The sequence below is a fragment of the Bombina bombina genome, chromosome 4, assembly GCF_027579735.1.
Source record: "Bombina bombina isolate aBomBom1 chromosome 4, aBomBom1.pri, whole genome shotgun sequence".
Lineage (NCBI taxonomy): Eukaryota > Metazoa > Chordata > Amphibia > Anura > Bombinatoridae > Bombina > Bombina bombina.
This window is the reverse complement of record NC_069502.1, coordinates 73314878-73337150: the sequence shown is the minus strand read 5'-3', so window position 1 is coordinate 73337150 and position 22273 is coordinate 73314878. Positions and strand designations below refer to the sequence as shown.

General features: G+C 39.2%; 1 protein-coding gene across 5 annotated transcripts in view; it reads left to right on the top strand.

The window, feature by feature from the left end:
• The window catches only part of PTK2B (protein tyrosine kinase 2 beta), a 607866-nt gene that overhangs the window by 483070 nt on the left and 102523 nt on the right, over window positions 1–22273 (top strand). For 4 of the 5 annotated variants that reach the window (XM_053709509.1, XM_053709510.1, XM_053709512.1 and 1 more), the window contains exons 24-25: window positions 1857–1922; window positions 18130–18255. In XM_053709509.1, the coding sequence (XP_053565484.1) occupies window positions 1857–1922; window positions 18130–18255 (192 nt within the window). The remainder of the gene's footprint in view (window positions 1–1856; window positions 1923–18129; window positions 18256–22273) is intronic. The other variant, XM_053709513.1, reaches the window with a different exon arrangement.

Sequence of the window (22273 nt, the reverse complement as noted above, 5' to 3'; positions counted from 1 at the left end):
GATATATTAAATAATCAAATGTTAGGACCCTGTTCTCAGGGGAGATAACCTAAATTTTTTGTCTCCACTGAAGTTTCCACACAGGATTAGTGGAAGGTTTTGCTATATGCACTTCTGAATGCGAAGAAGTAGCGAGCTCAGTACAATATAGCACTACATAAAAGTTAAACATGAAGAGTTGAGCTTTGTATTTTAATTATTTTTAAACTTCAGATCTTGTCCTTTATATTACATTTAAAGGGGCCGAATTATCAAGCTCCGAATGGGGCTTGATGCCCCTGTTTCAAAATCAACCCCAAAGTCTGTACTGTTTAATTTTTGTTTTAAATCATTTGCACATTGTATAAAACCGTGTATTCACAGTTGTAATTTATACAAATTCTGATTTTCATTTGAATGTTTCTATAGTTATGATCATACGCTGCACATTTTTGTGATTTGTATTTTTATGTGAAATGAGACTGACAGTTTCAGAAAGTTGGCTTGACAGGGGCTTTCCTTCGGCGTTTCTACATTTTTCTTAAAGCCCCTTGTATATTATCTAAGCATTTTACACTTGCAGCTCTAGCAGATTTATCTTGCCAGCTGTATGCTGAAGTAATTTGCTCCAAGTTCACAATACACTTTTATACTAAACTAGAAGCAAATGCAAGTTGCTTCAAATAGAGAATTTATATCAGTGATGAGTGCTTTTCTGTTGACGTTATTCTCCCTAGTGAGATTTTGCATTAAAGAGAGATTCATTACTTTCTATGGGAACCAGTTCACATCTACTATATATGGGACTTCCAGGTTACCCTTCTTTGTTCGGTAAAATTGATGTGGTCAGCCCCTGCAAGGTCTGCTAGAGGATTTCACTCCAAGCTGGAGAAACAGGCCATTAGTTTCAATAAATGGAAGAATTAGCTTTATTTGCAAAGAAAGGGGGACAACAACCATTATTTTTTCACACGTTTACCCATTCCTAGTTCGTTTGTCCAGTTTTTGTATAGAGGATCTGTAGATAAAGGTTTTGTTTAGGATTATATCTATCAGCAGGAATGTCCTGGTACCGAACACACATATAGATACAAAATATTCCAAAACATCCTCACCAGTCAATGATATTTTTATGTTAAGACATCTAAAGCCTATAACAGAGCACAGACTTTACTTATTTATAAAATTGGGTATAGTGAATGATATCAGTAACATTAAACACTATATTAATCTGACAAAATGTTAATCCAGTCCCAATAAAAAAAAAAATCAAATCTTTATGATATATAATAAAAAATACTGCAGATGCACGACAGCTTGAGATAGACCAGTAAGGGTTAAATATGTTCGCTGTGAAGCCAGCCGTTTTGTTGTTACTATAATTAATGTTTCTAGATATTTGCCATTGCTAGTAAGAGTGGATATATAAACATCATTGTCTCCTTCTTCGGTTTACTTGCTCGATAATCAGATCTCTATTTATGAAATTTACAGTAAAGTCAAAATTAAACTTTCATGATTCAGATAGAGCCTGCAATTTAAAAAAAAAATCCAATTTACTTCTATCTAATTTGTTTGGTTCTCTTGGTATCCTTTGTTGAAAAGCATACCTAGGTAATCTTAGGAGAAGCAGTGAACTACTGAAAGCTAGCTGCTGATTGGTACATACATGCCTCCTTTCATTGGTTCACCTGATGTGTTCAGCTAGCTCCCAGTAGTTTGTTTGTATGTTGCACTATTGCACAATTTAATCCTAAATTCTGCCCATGCCTACAATTTCGACAGTTTTAGCTTGATCCTCATCAAACATAGCAGTTATACTGAATTATTTGTGGTCCTTTGTTTTGTTGTTACATATTAATTTTGTTTTTTCACAGCCAAGTCGGCCAAAATACAAAGCATCAGCACCAGGAAACCTGCTAGCGCCAAAACTGCAATTCCAGGTAAGCCCTGAAGGACGCGTAAAGACACTGTTCTTACAAAAAGGAGTGATAGGTGGTTTTATGTGGTATGGTGTGTGTATAGATTATAAATATTACAAATTACTTTATTTAAAGCTAGATACAGTTTTAGGAACAATTAATTTGTGGCAAACAATGACTAATGAACACTAGTACAGTAGGAGAAGGGCTCTGCTCCAAAGAGCATTCAACGTTTATTTTAAAGGGAGAATACATTTTACTTATAGGCATAGGCTATGTCAACAATTAGACACTTCATCACAAAATTTCTGCTTTTAAAATAAATGTTTTACAAAATTTTAAACTATCACTTTTTTTAGAAATATTTGTACTGTTTTGAAAAATCTACCCAATGTAAATGAATGATTTTATATTATAATCTCAAAGTGTTTCATTTTCCTTTTAAGGGATAATCTAGTCAAAATTAAACTTTTATGATTCAGATAGAGCCAGCAATTTAAAGCAACTTTCTAATTTACTCCTATTATCAATAGGTCTAAATGTAACGACCAATCAGCAAGCGCTACCCAGGGCCGGCTCCAAAGCTTACATTCCAGCCTTTTCAAATAAAGATACCAAGAGAACAAAGAAAAATTGTTAATAAGAGTAAATTTAGAAAGTTGCTTAAAATTGCATGCTCAATCTTAATCATGAAAGTTTAGTTTTGACTAGACTATCCCTTTTAATTAGGGGTATCATGGGTGCGTGTGTAGCAGTAGGCGAGTGGCAGCATGCGGGAAATTGTGACGAGTAGCAACAACCTATACTTTCTTTGGGATCTGTAAATGTGACAACTGTATCCTATACTGTGGCTCCTGTGCAAAAGTTATTATTCCCATTTTGTTGCTACTGCTTTTGGGAGTTGCATAGCTTGTTATAACTTTTACAAAAAAACAAGAATTTATATGTTATACATAAATATTGAAGTATTAGCATTAATGAAAATACAATATAGGTTTCCTTCCTAAGATAGAGAGTCCTCGGCTTCATTCCTTACTGTTGGGAAATACAACACCTGACCACCAGGAGGAGGCAAAGACCCCCCCAGCCAAAGGCTTACATATCCCTCCCACGTCCTCGTTACCCCAGTCATTCTTTGTCTTTCGTCACGTTAGGAGGTGGCAGAGAAGTGTCAGAAGATTCGGAGAGTCCTGAAAAAGGCTATCTGCCCTTCGAGATAGGGCTGGAGTTTTAAGTAGTCATTGTCAACCTCTCAGTGAGAGTATTGATGAAAGTTAGTCTGGAGATGCAGGCAAAGTTTTTCTGCGAAACCATCCAGACTCCTGCTAACAGCTCCTAAGCAATCAGTGTTGACGACTTTCACTGCCTGCTATCTCTCACTCAAGTCCATGTCACGAGCGCTGCTATAGGACTGTCACACTTGAGAGGCTGTATTCTGTTCCACAGCATGGATCCTGGAGGTAAGATTGTTTCAATTTTTACACATTAAACGCTATAACAGGGTCACAGTGTGGCTCCTTTATACCTTGATAGGACCCAGGGTATATATCCTCTGAAGGGGGTTTATTGAACCGTTGGGGTCTATTAATCAGTGTATTAATTATTTACATGCTGCTTTGTGTGATTTTTTTCTTGGCCTGATAGACTGTGTGTTTTTGGCTGGAACAAACAGGTTTCACTTTTAAGTTGCACTTTCGTTTTTGAAAGTGTTGCACAGCTCCTATTTACTTGCTGTACTTGTAATAACAGGGGGTCTATGTTCATTTCCTCCATTCCGGCTGAGACTTGAACCTGAGGAGAGCGTTTCCTCTGACTGGGTCTTGGAGGTGGTGAGGGCCCCAGCCATTGGGAGTATAAAGGTTAAACCTGTAGGAACAGATGAAGAGGCGCCTCATAAAACAATATCATCTGTACTGGTAGTACAAACTAGACACAGGATAATCCCAAAAAGATGGATACTCACAAAAGGAGCGGCACTTGGTTGGTGCCAAACAAGACAGGCCGGGACCTCATACAGTTGCCCGACAGACTATCAAACCAAACTGACCAACAACATGAAGCAGATATCCGCCGTCAGCAATCAGGATACCTGTCTTCCGGCTGGGGGCGGAGTGGACAGGTAGCATGCAAGAAGCTGCTGCTCGCTACGTCTCTCCAAACAAGGAGTAAAGATTTTTCTCCAGCCTACCGTAGGGTGCCTTGTCTTGGATTTAAAACACTAAGACCGGCATAGGACTTAATAGACCACGGAGGAGAAGTCCCATGATGGCAAAATAGTGCTCTTTTTGCTAAAGGGCTCTACAACACTACAAAACTTAGACTGACTCGGTGCTTACCTGCGTGCAAGTGTCCCGGGGGGAAGAGGAAAGGGAGCTGCGGTAGCCTGGCCTCCCTTGCAGTGGAAGAACGCCTGGAAGCGACCCCATAGCCGGTTTGCTGCAGCAGGAGCTCGGCTCTAGTAAGGCGGGTGTGTGGCCCGGTGTCTGCAGGTTGACCCAATCCGGGCAGGAGTTGATGACACACCCTCCCTTTGTGCGGCTACGTGTTACAGAACTATGCACAGGGAGAATTGAGTCTTCTCATTGTACAGCATGTTTACAGGGTTACCTAACCACAGAGCCGCCGGAGTGTCTTGAGGGATCGTACTGGTCTGCCTTGAGTTTTCTCAGAGAACCTGCCCCGGAACGGACTCCATTAAAGGTGAAGAGCACTTGGAAGAGTGTAGGAGCTGGTGCAGGAGCACGTCCCTAGCGAGGGGGGTGTGTGGCTCGGTGCTTGCAAGCTGGCCCAATCCGGGTAGGAGCTGATGACACACCTCCCCTTTGCGTTGATGCACGCTGGAGAATTGGAGGCAGGGAGAACCGAGTGATTTCAGCGGGCAGCATGTAAGCAGTTTGTATTGCCACCCTAGAGTGCCGACATAGTATCCTGAGGGAGCACATTGGTCTGCTCTGAATTTTCACAGAAACAGGGGTGATACGGCTCCCGTTGGGGGCAAGGATTCAGAAGCCCGGCGAGTCTGGTGAGTGCGTGCCGTGCTAAATGCTGCAGAGTCTATGGTCCTTCCCTTGCTGGAGTCGCAAGGATCAAGCCTGAAGGGGGTAACGAAAGTAACAAAAGTCTCCGAGGCCGCGGCCCAGGAGCCGCAGATATCTAACCCAGGATTGCAGTAAATAGGAAGAAGAGTGGTGAGAGCTTCAAACCCTCTAGAAAACAAGGGGGCCTATATTATCTGATCAGGGGAAAAAGAAAAATCATTGCCCCAGAGTATCTCTCAAGAGTAGAAGAGGAGGAGATTGATATATAAATCCTGGTGAAAGGCTTTCCGCATTAAAACATACTAAAGTAGTGGCCGTGGAGGAGAATGCAAATAGGAGATCCCTCTCTAGGATTCAAGGTTCGGTGAGCTTATAAAATCATATCTCTCCTTTTGTGTCAGATTATAAGTGACTTTGCCAAGGAATTGTGGATTTATGTTATCTTTTGGGCTGAACTGAACAACTGAACTTGAACTGTACTTAAGAAAGGAAATTTTGTTTTTGTTTAGCCCTACACAAAAAAGTAGCCTATTGTTGTAATATATGTTTCTATGCATTGTCTTGCTCTATATTAGAAGTGGATTGTCGCTTAAGGGTAGTTAATATGGTGTAGAATCTTTTTTTTTTTTTTCTCTATGTTTTAAGGTAATTAACTATTATTTTTATTAAAGCAAGTTACCTTTAGCATATCAATTTCACATCCCTTATCTCTTTCAGAAAAAGAATCTAGGGCATAAGACCAGAACATTGTTGTGATTAAAACTTGCCAATTTATTTAGCTTAAAAAGAATTTTTTTTTTTTTCTTCCCCCACTCTTGTTACCAGTTAATGTCTCTCAGCTATACATGGTATCCAGAGTATATTGCAGGAATCTATTAAAGTTTGATACCTGAATGTTTTCTTTAGAGTTGAGAGAGAGAGCAGAAATCTAACTTTTGTACTTTTTTTAGGTAGGCATTGATATAATTTTCACTGGGGCTTATCTAGACGCCCCTTTTTTTTTTTTTTTTTTTGCTGTCTTTTTGTGTCACAACACACTCCTTTCTATTTTTGTGGGTTTTTTTTTTTTTTTTGTACACTTTTTCCACTTTTTTTTTGTTGTTTTTTTTTCTTTTTCTTTTTTTTTTTTTCACGAGGCACTATTTGAGGCCCCTTTTTTTTTTTTTTTTTTTTTTTTTTTCACGTTACCCCTTTTGGGGTTCATCAATAGATATTAGATTTTATTTCACTTATTAGAATCCACATACACGGCGGTGAATGGACAGATTTGTGTCCTCTCAAAAAGGTATTTCACCTAAAATGCCTCCTAAAGTAAAAGACAAGAGAGGCAATTCTAAAAATATTGATATGTCCCTCGATAGTTCGCAGGAAGGGGGAGTGAACAATCTAGCAGTCACTAACATGTCTGATTTGGCAGCAGAAGTGGTTAAAATGATGACACCACATTTTGATATGATTAAAAAAGAAATAAAGGCAGAGATATCTAATTTAACAGCGGAAGTTAGACAATTCACAATCAGAATGGACGAGGTGGAAACAAGGGTATCTGACGTGGAAGATATAGTAAATAAGCATGAGTCAATTATATCGACTCAGGGTAAGACCATCTCCCAATTACAAGCTCGTTTGGAGGACCTAGAAGATAGGTCAAGGCGGAATAACCTGCGGGTGATTGGTCTCCCTGAGTCGATGGAGTTTCAAGACTTAATACTTTTTGCATCAGTCACTTTACCTCAGGCACTCCTTGTTCCTCTCCCCCCTGCTCCATTTCTGATTGAGAGAGCCCATAGAATAGGCATTCCTAGAGAGAATAATACTCTGCATAATCCAAGACCAGTCATTTTTAAGTTTGTGAACTACCAGGATAAAATGCTGTACTTAAAATATTATAGGAAACTAAGTACCTTAAATATTCACTCACATAAAATAATGATTTTCCAGGATTTTTCGGCTGAGACTTCAGCTAAAAGAAGAGAAATGTCTCCCTTCTTTGATAGATTTTTGAAAGCAGACTGTAATGTCCGTTTGGTATACCCTGCAAAACTGTTAGTGAGTAAGGCGGGTACCGCTTATACTTTAAACAATAGCAATGAGGCCAGAACACTGTGTAAAGAACTGGGTATTTGATGAGGTTACAGTAAGCTTAGAATATGACACTAAGAGTAGCTCTGTTTTTTGGTAGAATTATGTGCCCTTACTTTGTTTACATATATTTGTTGTGGTTTTTTTCCACTGGAATTTGGAATGTTTTTAGTTGATGCGGTGGTAATAAATTTGCCTTCCTTTTTATGCTGGGTCTTTTCCCCTTTTTTTTTTTTTTTTTTTTTTTTTTTTTTTTTTCTTCTTTTTTTTTTTTCCCCTCTCCCCCTCTCCCCTCTCTGTTTTATGCTGGTTTTCCCTTTTTTTTTTTTTTTTTTTTTTTTTTTTCCTGGTCTCGTATATTTTTCTGCTCTCATGGTCCTTGCGTCCCCTTTTTCCCTTCTCCGCTTACCTTTTGGGTGATGGATTTAGAGGTAACTTTACGTGAGGATGGCTCCCCTTAGATTTACATCTTGGAATGTTGGGGGAATAACTTCCCCGATAAAGAGAAAATCAATAATAAAACACTTAGCAAAGCAGAAAACTGATATTGCTTTCTTGCAAGAACTACACCTAAAAGAAGTCGAGGTTCCGAAACTTCGCGCCAAATGGGTTGGGGAAGTGATAGCAGCACCGTATAATGCTCGCAAGAGAGGGGTAGCAATTCTCTTTAATAAAACCCTTGAATATAAAATAGAATCTACGCTTGTAGACCGAGAAGGTCGGTTTTTAATTATAGAATTAATCCATAATAAAACCCGCTATATTTTGGTTTGATAGAAATTTGGCGTCTGCAGCACCCAGATTTGAGAGCTTTCACGTGTCTATCAAGCGGTCAACAGTCTCTCTCCCAGATAGATTTTTTCCTGATTCCAGTTTCTTTGAGTGGGCGCGAGTGGATAACAGAGATAGGAGATATAGTAATCTCTGATCATGCAGTGATTTTTCTGACCTTAAATGCACTTAACACAGATAGGACTGTTAACCAGACTATTTTTTTCCCTAAACATTTGGCTAATGATGCTCATTTTCACAACTGGTTGTGTAATCAATGGCAAGAGTACTATAGATTTAATAGTACATATATGGATAAGCCTGAATGTTTCTGGGAAGCAGCCAAAGCCGTCCTACGTGGGGAAATTAAACACTATATGTGTAAGCGTAAGAAAAAAGCGAGGCAACTCGAATTACAATTATCTAACCAAGTCAAGAACACATATAGAGTATATCTAGAAGAGCGATCATCTCTTAAATGGCAGAAATATATAGATGCCAAATTAGCCTATGATACACATATTAAACAAAAAGCAACGCTAGATATACAAAGACAGAAGATCATTTATGGCGGGTTCGCTGGGCGATTAGCTAAATTCTTGGCAAGGTTAACTAAGGCGGTTAACAGGAATAATATTACGGCTATTAGGGCTAATACCAGAAGAGTCACCAGTAACTCAGAGATTGCTAAAGTATTTTATGACTATTTTTTAAAGCTGTATAAAGTCGAAGCACACGAGATAGATAGCAGGAAAACTTTCTGGGATAAAATTAAGACACCAAAAATTACAACTGAAATATTGGCAGAAATCAATAAACAAATTACGGTAGAGGAAATTAGTGCGGCCATTAAGGCGGCTAAATCCAATAAAGCAGCTGGGCCAGATTGTTTACCCATAGAATTTTATAGGATCCTCCAACCGCAGATTGTATCCTCGTTGGCAGAGTTATTTAACTTCTATTTTTTTAAAAATAATAGGTGTTCCCCATATTTCGCAGCAGCGGTCGTATCTCTGATCCTTAAAAAAAATAAAGACCCAGAACTTCCCGATTCATATAGACCCATTTCCGTGTTGAATACGGATTATAAATTGTTGACATCGATTTTAGCAAAAAGATTGAGTCCGTATATGGGACTATTAATTCATGAGAATCAAGCGGGGTTTATGGTTAAGAGAAATCCGGCTAAAAATATAAGAAAGATTATGACCCTTCTTGATTATTTCTGGAATAAATTTAGAAGTGCTGGACATAGAGAGATGACGGATTTAGCACTATTAACGGTCGACGCCGAAAAGGCATTTGACCGCATTTCCTGGACGCATCTATTTTTCTCGTTGGAACAGTTCGGATTGACGGGGCAGCTATGCGAATTTATCCGCATAATTTATTCTGCGCCCAACTCGTCATTGCTTATTAATGGAGAGCTCTCACAGCGTTTAGTGTTACAAAGGGGTACGCGGCAGGGGTGCCCACTATCCCCTTTGCTTTTTAATATTTCACTTGAGCCATTAGCGATTTGGTTCCGACAACAACTGGACGGAATTCGAATAGGTGACCAGAAATTGAGAATACTATTATATGCAGACGACATACTCTTATGTCTGAATAATACTAGGAAGACACTCCCCCTCGTTTTAGAAATGTTTGAAACTTTTGGGGCAATTTCTGGTTATAAAATAAACGTTTCAAAGTCCAAACTTTTGTGGATAAATAAAAGAGAACAAAATATTAAGTATCCTTTTAGAGAAGCATCTCAGATATCTTATTTAGGTATTAAACTTAGTGCAAACCCAGAGGAATGGTACAATCTGAATTTTGCCAACTGTTTCATAGAGTCTAAGAAAAAAATGGAAGGATGGTCAAATTTACCCATCTCGTTAACAGCTAGAGTAACGCTCATAAAAACTATTATTTTTCCAAAATTGTTTTATCTTATTCAGAACATCCCTATGCCGATACACAAACTAGATATAATTAAATATAATAAAGCGTGTACAAATTTTATATGGAAAGGCGCAAATGTGCGTATCTCAGTTTCCAGATTAATGAACAACAAAGAGGCGGCAGGACTCAACCTTCCTAATATACAGTTCTATAGTTTAGCGTCTCGGGTTAAGACTGCCGTAGACTGGCTAACAGGACAGGATCAAGTAGCTGCATCGATTTGGGAGTCTGCGGTGATTGCCCCTTTTGGTTTAGCCGCTATCCTTCATTGCCCAATCACTTCTTTACCTTCAACGGTTTTCTCACTAGCTACATTCAGGTATATAATTGTGGCTTGGCAAAATTTATGCAGGATAATTGATAGCTCTCCATATGTCTCTGGTTATTTACCAATTATTGGCAATCCAACTTTTCCGCCAGGGTTGACAGATAGAGTTTTCAGAGATTGGGCTGCTAAGGGGCTAATATATGTTAGTCAAATAGCAGATAAAGACCTTATTCCGGTCTCGTTTCATGATTTAAGTGCACAATTTGGGCTTGCGAACAAAGACTTTTACGCCTTTCTACAGGTAAGACATCTGATATCGGAGTTAAAGCTAAGATATGGTTTTGATTGGACACTCAGGCAGATCCAAGCGAGGATTAATCTATTCAGAATAGGGTATTACTCAATTGGCCCATTTTACGCATTATTTAATCAAAAGCCCTCAGAAATTCAGATAGAGTATATTGTTCAAAAATGGAATAAAATATTTCCAGGGATAGAAGGCACAGTGATAACTAATTCCTTCAAAGCAACACAGAAAAGTTGGATTTTAACTTCATGGAGGGAATCACAGATCAAACTATCGCTAATGACTTATCTAACACCAGATAGATTGTCTAGATGGTATAAGACCCGAACAGTCTGTACGCGTTGTAGCGCCCCCTGTGCGGACTTATTTCACTGTTTTTGGTCCTGCCCAAAGATTGCTCAGTTCTGGGCGAAAAGTTTTTATTGGATGAAAGTAACTCTCAAGGTAGATTATGAGATTCAACCCCTGGAAATATTCTTTCTGGCTCAAAACGCTCAGCAAGGGATTAAATTAATTAATATAATCATATTATTGGGTCGTATCTTAATACTAAGATCCTGGAAGGCCAAAACTGCTCCCACCCTGAAAGAGTTAAAAAAGCACTAGTCACCCAAGTAATTTCTGAACAATATAATCTACAAAACGCAACTGATGACCATCTTGCAGTGTTTTTTAGACATTGGAAGACATTTATTTTATCTTGCCCTCTCCCGATACAGATAATGTTACTCAAACCATTTAGGGAAAACCCCTATGTCCAACTGCAAGTGCTTGCTGGACATTTTCCGGGGGTTTGGCTTGGGGGGGAAGCTTCGGAGGGAGAGGGGGTGTGAGGACAGAGGGGGCCTTCTCTTCTAGCTTTGATCCTTTTTTTTTTTTTTTTTTTTTCCTCTTCCTTTTTTTCTTTTTTTTTTTTTTGATCCACTATAAAGAATCAACCTTGCAAGCCAGGGCAAACAAGGTGTGGTTAATATACCCTAAAAAGGGAAGGAATGAAGATTTTTTAACCGTGTGTTGGTTTACTGATTCTGTTGGGTATGATATGATTAGGCGTTACTGCAAAATGGTTGTAAAGGGAAAGGAGAGAAAAAACAAAAATTTCTTTTTCTGTATGCAGTGTTTTCTTTACACATGGAATATTAAGTGTTATTTATGTATTATGTTTTGCTGGAAAAATTTCTTTTTGTGAAAAAAAAAATAAAAAAAAAAAAAGCAATCAGGATACAGGAATCCCTTGGAAGCTCGACATCACTGCAGCATGTAACAGGATTGCCTACTGAGGGAAGCGGGCCTATAGTAGTGCCTCCGTAGAAGTAAATGAGGTTCAAAGTCCCAAGAAATAATGGGGTAGAGCAAGAGCTAATATAGATGTAAAAAATTTATTAGCAACAACAAAGACCAGCAACGCGTTTCTCGACCGTATAGGTCGTTTCATCAGGCTGTATCTAACACAAAAAGACTTTCTCTTTTTAAAAGGACTCTTCAGCCTAGCTACTGCTCCAAGAATCTTTTACTCAGGGTATTGCAGTAGCTCTATACTTGTACGCACCATCTTTTTGTCTTGCGGAAGAATTCTCAGAGTCCCTTCTCAGTCTTCTTCGATCACATGGATGGAAGATAAACTTGGAAAAGAGTTCTCTTATCCCAGGGTGGAATTCTTGGGTAATATAATAGACTCCATATCCATGAGGATATTTCTAACAGACCAGAAACGTTGCAAGCTAACTTCGGCATGTTTTGCCCTCCAGACCTCCTTGAGTCCCTCTGTTGCTCATTGTATGGAGGTGATTGGTCTCATGGTATCCTACATGGAAATCATTCCTTTTGCCATGTTCCGTCTCAGACCTTTACAACTGTGCATGCTGAGACAGTGGAACCACGATCATTCAGATCCTATCCGGATGGGGAGCTGTTTGGGGTGCCAGGAAGGCACAGGGGTTGTGGACTCAGGAGGAATCCTCACTCCTGATCAATATTTTGGAACTGCAGCAATTATTATTATCAGATTCCAATCAGACAATTTAACCTCAGTGGTTTACATCAATCATCAGGGGGGGAACGAGAAGTTCCTTGGCGATGAAGGAAGTATCTCAGATTCTGGAGTGGGTGGAGGCCCACAGCTGTTCGCTGTCAGCGATCCACTTCCGGGTGTGGACAACTGGGAGGCAGATTTTCTCAGCAGGCAATCCTTCCATCCAGGGGAATGGTCTCTACATATGATAAACATATGATTACATGATTAAGGATTAGATCCGAAACATTGTATTTTATGGTCTGGCTGTTTAAGCTGTTAAGCATAATACATTTGTTCTAAGAAATTGGTGGTGCTGCACCTTTTGTTCGTGATTACTCTTGGGGTATTGTGTTTTACCCTAGGAGCTGGCACACCTATGTGGTGCTCAGGTGCTGGAAGATTTTGGATTGTATCAGATTCTGGAGAGGGCGGAGGCCCACAGCTGTTTGCTGTCATCGATCCACATTCCGGGTGTGGACAACTGGGAGGCGGATTTTCTCAGCAGGCAATCCTTCCATCCAGGGGAATGGTATCTCCATCCCGAGCTGTTTGCAGAGATATACAGCAAGTGGGGGACGCCGGAAATATATCTCATGGCATCCCGTCTCAATACCAAGCTACCCAGGTAGGTGTCGAGGTTGAGGGATTCTCAAGCGGATCTAATAGATGCACTAGCAGTGCCCTGGAGGTTCAAACTCATATATCTTTTTCATCTATTACCGTTTCTTCCTCGAGTGGTGGCCCGCATCAAGCAGGAGCGGGTATCAGTAATCCTGATTGCTCCGTCGTGGCCGTGAAGGACGTGGTTCGCGGATCTAGTGGGGATATCCTCATCTCCTCCGTGGAAGTTATCTTGTCGCAGAGACCTGCTGATACAAGGTCCATTTGTTCATCAAAATCTAGATTCTCTGAGGTTGACTGCGTGGAGATTGAACGCTTAGTCTTAGCCAAGAGAGGTTTCTCTTAAAGTGCCATTGATACTCTTATTCAAGCTCGTAAACCAGTTACTCAGCGTATCTACCAGAAGGTGTTATTCTGGTGTGAAGAGAGTGTTTTTTTTCTGGCACAGAGTTAAGGTTGCCAGGATCTTATCTTTTCTCCAGAATGGGCTGGAGAAGGGCCTTTCTGCTAGTTCCCTGAGGGGACAGATTTTGGCCCTGTTGGTTTTATTGCACAAGAGACTGGCTAAACTTCCAGACGTGCAGTCCTTTGTTAAGGCTCTGATTAGGATCAGACCTGTGTTTAGATCTGGGGCTCCTCCTTGGAGCCTAAATCTTGTTCTTCGGGTTTTGCAACAGGTTTCGTTTGAGCCTCTGCATTCCGTTGACATTAAATTGTTATCTTGGAATGTTCTCTTTTTATTTGCTATTGCCTCTGCGTGCAGAGTTTCTAAGATCTCTGCTTTGCAATGTGAGCCCCTTATCTGATTTTTCATGCAGATAAGGCAGTTTTACGTACTAAATTAGGTTTTCTTCTTAAGGTTGTGTTAGATTGCAACATTAATCAGGAGATTGTGGTTCCTTTCTTGTGTCCTAATCCCTCTTCATCGAAGGAACGCTTACTTCACAATTTGGATGTGCTTTGCGCCTTGAAGTTCTATCTTCAGGTTACTAAGGAGTTTAGACAATCTTCCTCTTTGTTGTCTATTCAGGGAAGCGTAAGGGGCAGAAGGCTACTTCGACTTCCCTATCTTTTTGGTTAAGGAGTATCATCCGCTTAGCTTACGAGACAGCGGGATATCGTCTTCCTGAGAGGATAGCGACTTATTCCACTAGAGCAGTGGCTTCCTCTTGGGCCTTTAAGAACGAGGCCTCTATGGATCAGATTTGTAAGGCAGCTACCTGGTCCTCCTTACATACTTTTAATTTTTTTTACAAGTTTGATGTTTTTGCTTCGGCTGAAGCAGCTTTCGGGAGAATAGTTTTGCAGGCTGTGGTGCCCTCAGAATAGGGTCCGCCTCTTCCTTTTTGTTCCCTCCCGTTATTATTCAGTGTCCTCTAGAGCTTGGGTATAGTTTTTCCAACAGTAAGGAATGAAACCGTGGACTCTCCCTATCTTAGGAAGGAAAACATAATTTATGCTTACCAGATAAATTATTTTCCTTCCGGATAGGGGGAGTCCACGGCCCCCACCCATTTTTTCTCGTCTATGGGCGGTCCCCTATTATTTATTTTATTCTTCTGACACCATTTATATCCTAATGTTTCTCCTACAATTCCTTGTTCCCTCTGCAGAATGACTGGGGTAATGAGGAAGTGGGAGGGATATTTAAGCCTTTGGCTTGGGTGTCTTTGCCTCCTCCTGGTGGGCAGGTGTTGTATTTCCCAACAGTAAGGAATGAAGCCGTGGACTATCCCTATCCAGAAGGAAAATCATTTTTCTGGTAAGCATAAATTATGATTTTAATAAATGTATTAATAAGTATATGTTAGTAAACAAATCAGATGTGTGTGTGTTTTAATTAGTATTAGTTAAAACATATTCATAATTATTATTGCTAATATTAAAAATATTTTTTGGAAATATTCCATTTGTATAGAACATTGCTGTATAGGTAACATATGTTGAAACCTCTCAGAACCTACAAGTCATTACCCTCTTTGTGCCCCCATTAAGAACTTGCTACATCTTTACTGACTCACAGAAAGCACGCAGTCTCTACTATACTGTCAATTATGATCTAATCGCTAAAATGAAGCCTCTGATTATGCATAAGATTTGACATCTAGGGGCCAAATTATTAATGTCTGTCCGACATGATATGCTGTAGCGTACCATGTCCGACAGACATCGCTGAATGCCGACAGCATACACTGTTGGCATTTAACATTCCACAAGCAGTTCTGGTGAACTGCTTGTGCAATGCCGCCCCCTGGAGATTCGCGGCCAATTGGCCGCTAGCAGGGGGTGGCAATCAGCCCAATCGTATAGGATTGGGCGGATTAATGTCCGCAGCCTCAGAGCAGGCTGACCAGTTAAGAAGCAGCGGTCTTAAGACCGCTGCATAATAACTTCTGTTTCCAGCGAGCCTTCAGGCTCGCACAGAAATGGGCATCAAGGGCCGTTCGGCCCCTTATAGTACAACATGTTAGAAACCTGGCATTTTCATAGTCACCACAAAATAACCACAGGGCCAATTGTCCCTTCAGTTGAAAGAGAAGTTTCCACTTTTTCCAGTAAGGGTGAGGGATGTCACATACTGCTCTAGGTTGTCCAGGGGCTGGTTTAGCTACTCTTCCCCTAGATCAAATAGAAAACACAGCTGATTTATTTTGTCCATTTTCATGGGTATTCTGCAGCCAATGTTCAAATGTGTTAGAATGTATTTGTCAAATTACAATTTCCTTAAGATTTCTGCTTTCAGGCAAAAATGTATGTTATTATAAAATACATTATTTTCAGAAATATGCTTATTTTGGTTTCATAACAAAAATGTGTAGCAACTAGCAATGTAATAAAACTTTTTCGATTAATATGGACTAGGCAGTATCTCACTGAACTAGATATTCAAGAGAGAGACTGATGGGGTTCTGCATTGCAAAGTAAATTTGTGATAAGCAACTTTAAAGGACCAGTCAACAGAGTAGATTTGCATAATCAACAAATGCAAGATAACAAGACAATGCAATAGCACTTAGTCTGAACTTCAAATGAGTAGTAGATTTTTTTCTGACAATTTTAAAAGTTATTTCTTTTTCCACTCCCCCTGTACCATGTGACAACCATCAGCCAGTCACAAATGCATACACGTACCATGTGACAGCCATCAGCCATTCACAAATGCATACACACTTATTCTTGCACATGCTCAGTAGGACCTGGTGACTCAAAAAGTTTAAATATAAAAATTCTGTGCACATTTTTTTTAATGGAAGTAAATTGGAAAGTTGTTTAAAATTGCATGCTCTATCTGAATAATGAAAGTTTAATTTTGATTGAGTGTCCCTTTAAGTCTGCATGTTAAGGGCATACCTGATGGTTTAGGTCATTAAAATACAAATTATTATCTGTTAGCTATACCGTGCCAATATGTAGTGCTCTAATTCTATTAAGCCGAAGTACAGGTGATCTGATAATACTCTTGGGAAAATAACGCCTGAAACAAAACAGTTTAACCTTTTAGCATTCAAATAAAGCTGCAAAACATTATTACACATCAAGAGGATACAAGTTTGCATATAAGGAAAAAGATCATGAATAGATCTGCAATTCAAAAAGGGCAGCCTTTTAGTAGGTAACATTATCAGAAGTATATATACTTTTCTCTGTGAGATGTATGTACCATTTCTTATGTAGAATGAAGTAATAGTAGATTAAGGGCCCGATGACGTTTCTAAGGGGCGTTCTATGCATTTCTGTATGTGAAGGAGAGATAAGCCCAGTACAATATAGCTATTTATGGCATGATAGTTTTGATACATTTACACTTTGCACTTTCTGTTTTGTATTTTGATGCATTCAGATTCTGCATACAACAGTGTATTTAGTATTGTTACTTTGCAAATTGTGATTATGCTTTGAAAGTTTCTGTGTAACGTTAACAAATTAGGATCATACATTGTATATTTCTGTGTCTCTTACAAATTGCATTGCACTTTGTAATTGTTCTATATGAATTGAGACTGACAGTTTCAGAAAGTGGGAGGGACAGGAGAGTACCCTGGGCTGAACGGAGAAGTTCCCAGGGTGTGTGTGAATCTCTCTCACAGCTTTCGTGATATTCTCTAAGCATTTTACACCAGCAGGTCTCACAGATGTCACCAACTGTATGCAAGAGAAATTTGCTTAAATTTAACAATGCTGTTATTTAACTGTCAGAAAAGTAATGTATACTAAACTAGAAGCAAATGCAAGTTACATTGTAGTGAAAACATTTCAGTTAAATTTGTATTTGCTTCAAACAGATTTTATATCAGTGTCAGGTGCTTCCTTTTAACTTTACTCTCCCTTGTGAGATTCTGTATCCCAGAGAGCATTTACTTTTTATGGAAGGCATCTCATCTTTCTAGGACTTCCAGGTTTTGCCCATGTGAAGTCTGCACTATAATTATTTTCCATGCTGGAGAATCTCTTCATCCATCTGTTTGTCTATGTCTGTCTTTGAGCTTATTTTGCACATGAACAAGGCAAGCCCAGCTTCTGTCTTCCCAGAAACAAGCATATAACTTTTACGGTTGAGTGAATCTCAGAACTTTGCCAGTCAAATGTTAGAATAAATGTCTCCGTTTAGGTTAATTCTGTCATTGGAATGTTTCAGTAGAACAAATTATAACATTTAGGTATATCTAGCGCTGCGGAACCTGTTGGCGCTCTACAAATACCTGATAATAATAATAAAAATATTCAAAGTTAATATTTGAAAATCAAATGTAACAATCAAATATTATATTTGGATAGTGATTCTCATACACTTAAAATGAATAACAAAATAAAAATTTAAATGGTAATATCTGAATGTTACATTCAAAATGTGAATATTACATTGATAATTAGAAAATTTATTTTAAAAATAAATGTCTAATGTTTGACAAATATTCATCAACGACAGCACAATTCCTTATTACATACATTTAATAGTATCATTCCACCCTCCTTATTTTCAATGTATTCACTTAAAATATATTTGGATTCTGCCAATATGGGGCACATTCTTATTAGTCTATTTATCTGAATAGCCTGTATGCAGTGTTGCTTTTTGCCATAATGCATTGTGTGTGTTGTATGTGTATTAACTACTGTGCCTGTGTTGTGCTGCTATAACTACTGTGTCTCTGTCTGTGCTTTGCACCCTCAATGCACAGGTGCCAGAGAGTCTGTGTGCCAGCTCTCCCACGCTCTTTAGTCCCACGGAATACCAATCTCCTCTTGACTCTTCGCACAGTCCACCACTTATGCGCCATAGCATCTTTAAACGTCGCAGTATGAGGGTAAGGCTTGCATGCTTTGCATTCAGCAAATTTTTGTGTAGCTACTTGATACAATAAAACTAAGGTGAAATTAATTGTTTTTAAGCTTTAAATGTTAGATATGAAAGTGTCTTACTTATCTACCCTTATTTTTTTATTTACAGCGCTGCACTGTTTTTGAACATATACCATAAATAACCACCTTCTGGGTAACCATACACAGACTAAAAATTGGATGCACACGTTCCTAAAAAAAATGTATTAACATATATGATCACATTTTTCCATGGGAAATACAATGCAAACTCAATAATCCCTATTTATAAGACAGGTATCTGTGTTAAGAAGGGATAAAATACCTTTCTTTCATGTAATTAACAAGAGTCCATGAGCTAGTGACGTATGGGATATACATTCCTACCAGGAGGGGCAAAGTTTCCCAAACCTTAAAATGCCTATAAATACACCCCTCACCACACCCACAAATCAGTTTTACAAACTTTGCCTCCAAGGGAGGTGGTGAAGTAAGTTTGTGCTAGATTCTACGTTGATATGCGCTCCGCAGCAAGTTGGAGCCCGGTTTTCCTCTCAGCGTGCAGTGAATGTCAGAGGGATGTGAGGAGAGTATTGCCTATTGAATGCAGTGATCTCCTTCTACGGGGTCTATTTCATAAGGTTCTCTGTTATCGGTCGTAGAGATTCATCTCTTACCTCCCTTTTCAGATCGACGATATACTCTTATATTTACCATTTCCTCTACTGATTCTCGTTTCAGTACTGGTTTGGCTTTCTACAAACATGTAGATGAGTGTCCTGGGGTAAGTAAGTCTTATTTTCTGTGACACTCTAAGCTATGGTTGGGCACTTTATTTATAAAGTTCTAAATATATGTATTCAAACATTTATTTGCCTTGACTCAGAATGTTCAACTTTCCTTATTTCCAGACAGTCAGTTTCATATTTGGGATTATGCTTTAAATTATCATATTTTGTCAAGCATTTCTGAATTGTGTTTCAGATCTAGAGTTGGCTGGAGTAATTATGCCAGTTCCAGTTCCGGAACAGGGGATGGGGTTTTATTCAAATCTCTTCATTGTACCAAAGAAGGAGAATTCCTTCAGACCAGTTCTGGATCTAAAATTATTGAATCGTTATGTAAGGATACCAACGTTCAAGATGGTAACTGTAAGGACTATATTGCCTTTTGTTCAGCAAGGGAATTATATGTCCACAATAGATTTACAGGATGCATATCTGCATATTCCGATTCATCCAGATCATTATCAGTTCCTGAGATTCTCTTTTCTAGACAAGCATTACCAATTTGTGGCTCTACCGTTTGGCCTTGCTACAGCTCCAAGAATTTTCACAAAGATTCTCGGTGCCCTTCTGTCTGTAATCAGAGAACAGGGTATTGTGGTATTTCCTTATTTGGACGATATCTTGGTACTTGCTCCGTCTTTACATTTAGCAGAGTCTCATACGAATCGACTTGTGTTGTTTCTTCAAGATCATGGTTGGAGGATCAATTTACCAAAAAGTTCTTTGATTCCTCAATCAAGGGTAACCTTTCTGGGTTTCCAGATAGATTCAGTGTCCATGACTCTGTCTTTAACAGACAAGAGACGTCTAAAATTGATTACAGCTTGTCGAAACCTTCAGTCACAATCATTCCCTTCGGTAGCCTTATGCATGGAAATTCTAGGTCTTATGACTGCTGCATCGGACGCGATCCCCTTTGCTCGTTTTCACATGCGACCTCTTCAGCTCTGTATGCTGAACCAATGGTGCAGGGATTACACGAAGATATCTCAATTAATATCTTTAAAACCGATTGTTCGACACTCTCTAACGTGGTGGACAAATCACCATCGTTTAATTCAGGGGGCTTCTTTTGTTCTTCCGACCTGGACTGTAATTTCAACAGATGCAAGTCTCACAGGTTGGGGAGCTGTGTGGGGATCTCTGACGGCACAAGGAGTTTGGGAATCTCAGGAGGTGAGATTACCGATCAATATTTTGGAACTCCGTGCAATTTTCAGAGCTCTTCAGTTTTGGCCTCTTCTGAAGAGAGAATCGTTCATTTGTTTTCAGACAGACAATGTCACAACTGTGGCATACATCAATCATCAAGGAGGGACTCACAGTCCTCTGGCTATGAAAGAAGTATCTCGAATTTTGGTTTGGGCGGAATCCAGCTCCTGTCTAATCTCTGCGGTTCATATCCCAGGTGTAGACAATTGGGAAGCGGATTATCTCAGTCGCCAAACGTTGCATCCGGGCGAATGGTCTCTTCACCCAGAGGTATTTCTTCAGATTGTTCAATTGTGGGGGCTCCCAGAGATAGATCTGATGGCCTCTCATCTAAACAAGAAACTTCCCAGGTATCTGTCCAGATCCCGGGATCCTCAGGCGGAGGCAGTGGATGCATTATCACTTCCTTGGAAGTATCATCCTGCCTATATCTTTCCGCCTCTAGTTCTTCTTCCAAGAGTAATCTCCAAGATTCTGAGGGAATGCTCGTTTGTTCTGCTAATAGCTCCGGCATGGCCTCACAGGTTTTGGTATGCGGATCTTGTCCGGATGGCATCTTGCCAGCCATGGACTCTTCCGTTAAGACCAGACCTTCTGTCACAAGGTCCTTTTTTCCATCCGGATCTGAAATCCTTAAATTTAAAGGTATGGAGATTGAACGCTTGATTCTTGGTCATAGAGGTTTCTCTGACTCCGTGATTAATACTATGTTACAGGCTCGTAAATCTGTATCTCGAGAGATATATTATAGAGTCTGGAAGACTTATATTTCATGGTGTCTTTCTCATCATTTTTCTTGGCATTCTTTTAGAATACCGAGAATTTTACAATTTCTTCAGGATGGTTTGGATAAGGGTTTGTCCGCAAGTTCTTTGAAAGGACAAATCTCTGCTCTTTCTGTTCTTTTTCACAGAAAGATTGCTATTCTTCCTGATATTCATTGTTTTGTACAAGCTTTGGTTCGTATAAAACCTGTCATTAAGTCAATTTCTCCTCCTTGGAGTTTGAATTTGGTTCTGGGAGCTCTTCAAGCTCCTCCGTTTGAACCTCTGCATTCATTGGACATTAAATTACTTTCTTGGAAAGTTTTGTTCCTTTTGGCCATCTCTTCTGCTAGAAGAGTTTCTGAATTATCTGCTCTTTCGTGTGAGTCTCCTTTTCTGATTTTTCATCAGGATAAGGCGGTGTTGCGAACTTCTTTTGAATTTTTACCTAAAGTTGTGAATTCCAACAACATTAGTAGAGAAATTGTGGTTCCTTCATTATGTCCTAATCCTAAGAATTCTAAGGAGAAATCATTGCATTCTTTGGATGTTGTTAGAGCTTTGAAATATTATGTTGAAGCTACGAAATCTTTCCGTAAGACTTCTAGTCTATTTGTTATCTTTTCCGGTTCTAGGAAAGGCCAGAAAGCTTCTGCCATTTCTTTGGCATCTTGGTTGAAATCTTTAATTCATCTTGCCTATGTTGAGTCGGGTAAAACTCCGCCTCAAAGAATTACAGCTCATTCTACTAGGTCAGTATCTACTTCCTGGGCGTTTAGGAATGAAGCTTCGGTTGACCAGATCTGCAAAGCAGCAACTTGGTCTTCTTTGCATACTTTTACTAAATTCTACCATTTTGATGTATTTTCTTCTTCTGAAGCAGTTTTTGGTAGAAAAGTTCTTCAGGCAGCGGTTTCAGTTTGAATCTTCTGCTTATGTTTTTTGTTAAACTTTATTTTGGGTGTGGATTATTTTCAGCAGGAATTGGCTGTCTTTATTTTATCCCTCCCTCTCTAGTGACTCTTGTGTGGAAAGATCCACATCTTGGGTAGTCATTATCCCATACGTCACTAGCTCATGGACTCTTGTTAATTACATGAAAGAAAACATAATTTATGTAAGAACTTACCTGATAAATTCATTTCTTTCATATTAACAAGAGTCCATGAGGCCCACCCTTTTTTGTGGTGGTTATGATTTTTTTGTATAAAGCACAATTATTCCAATTCCTTATTTTATAT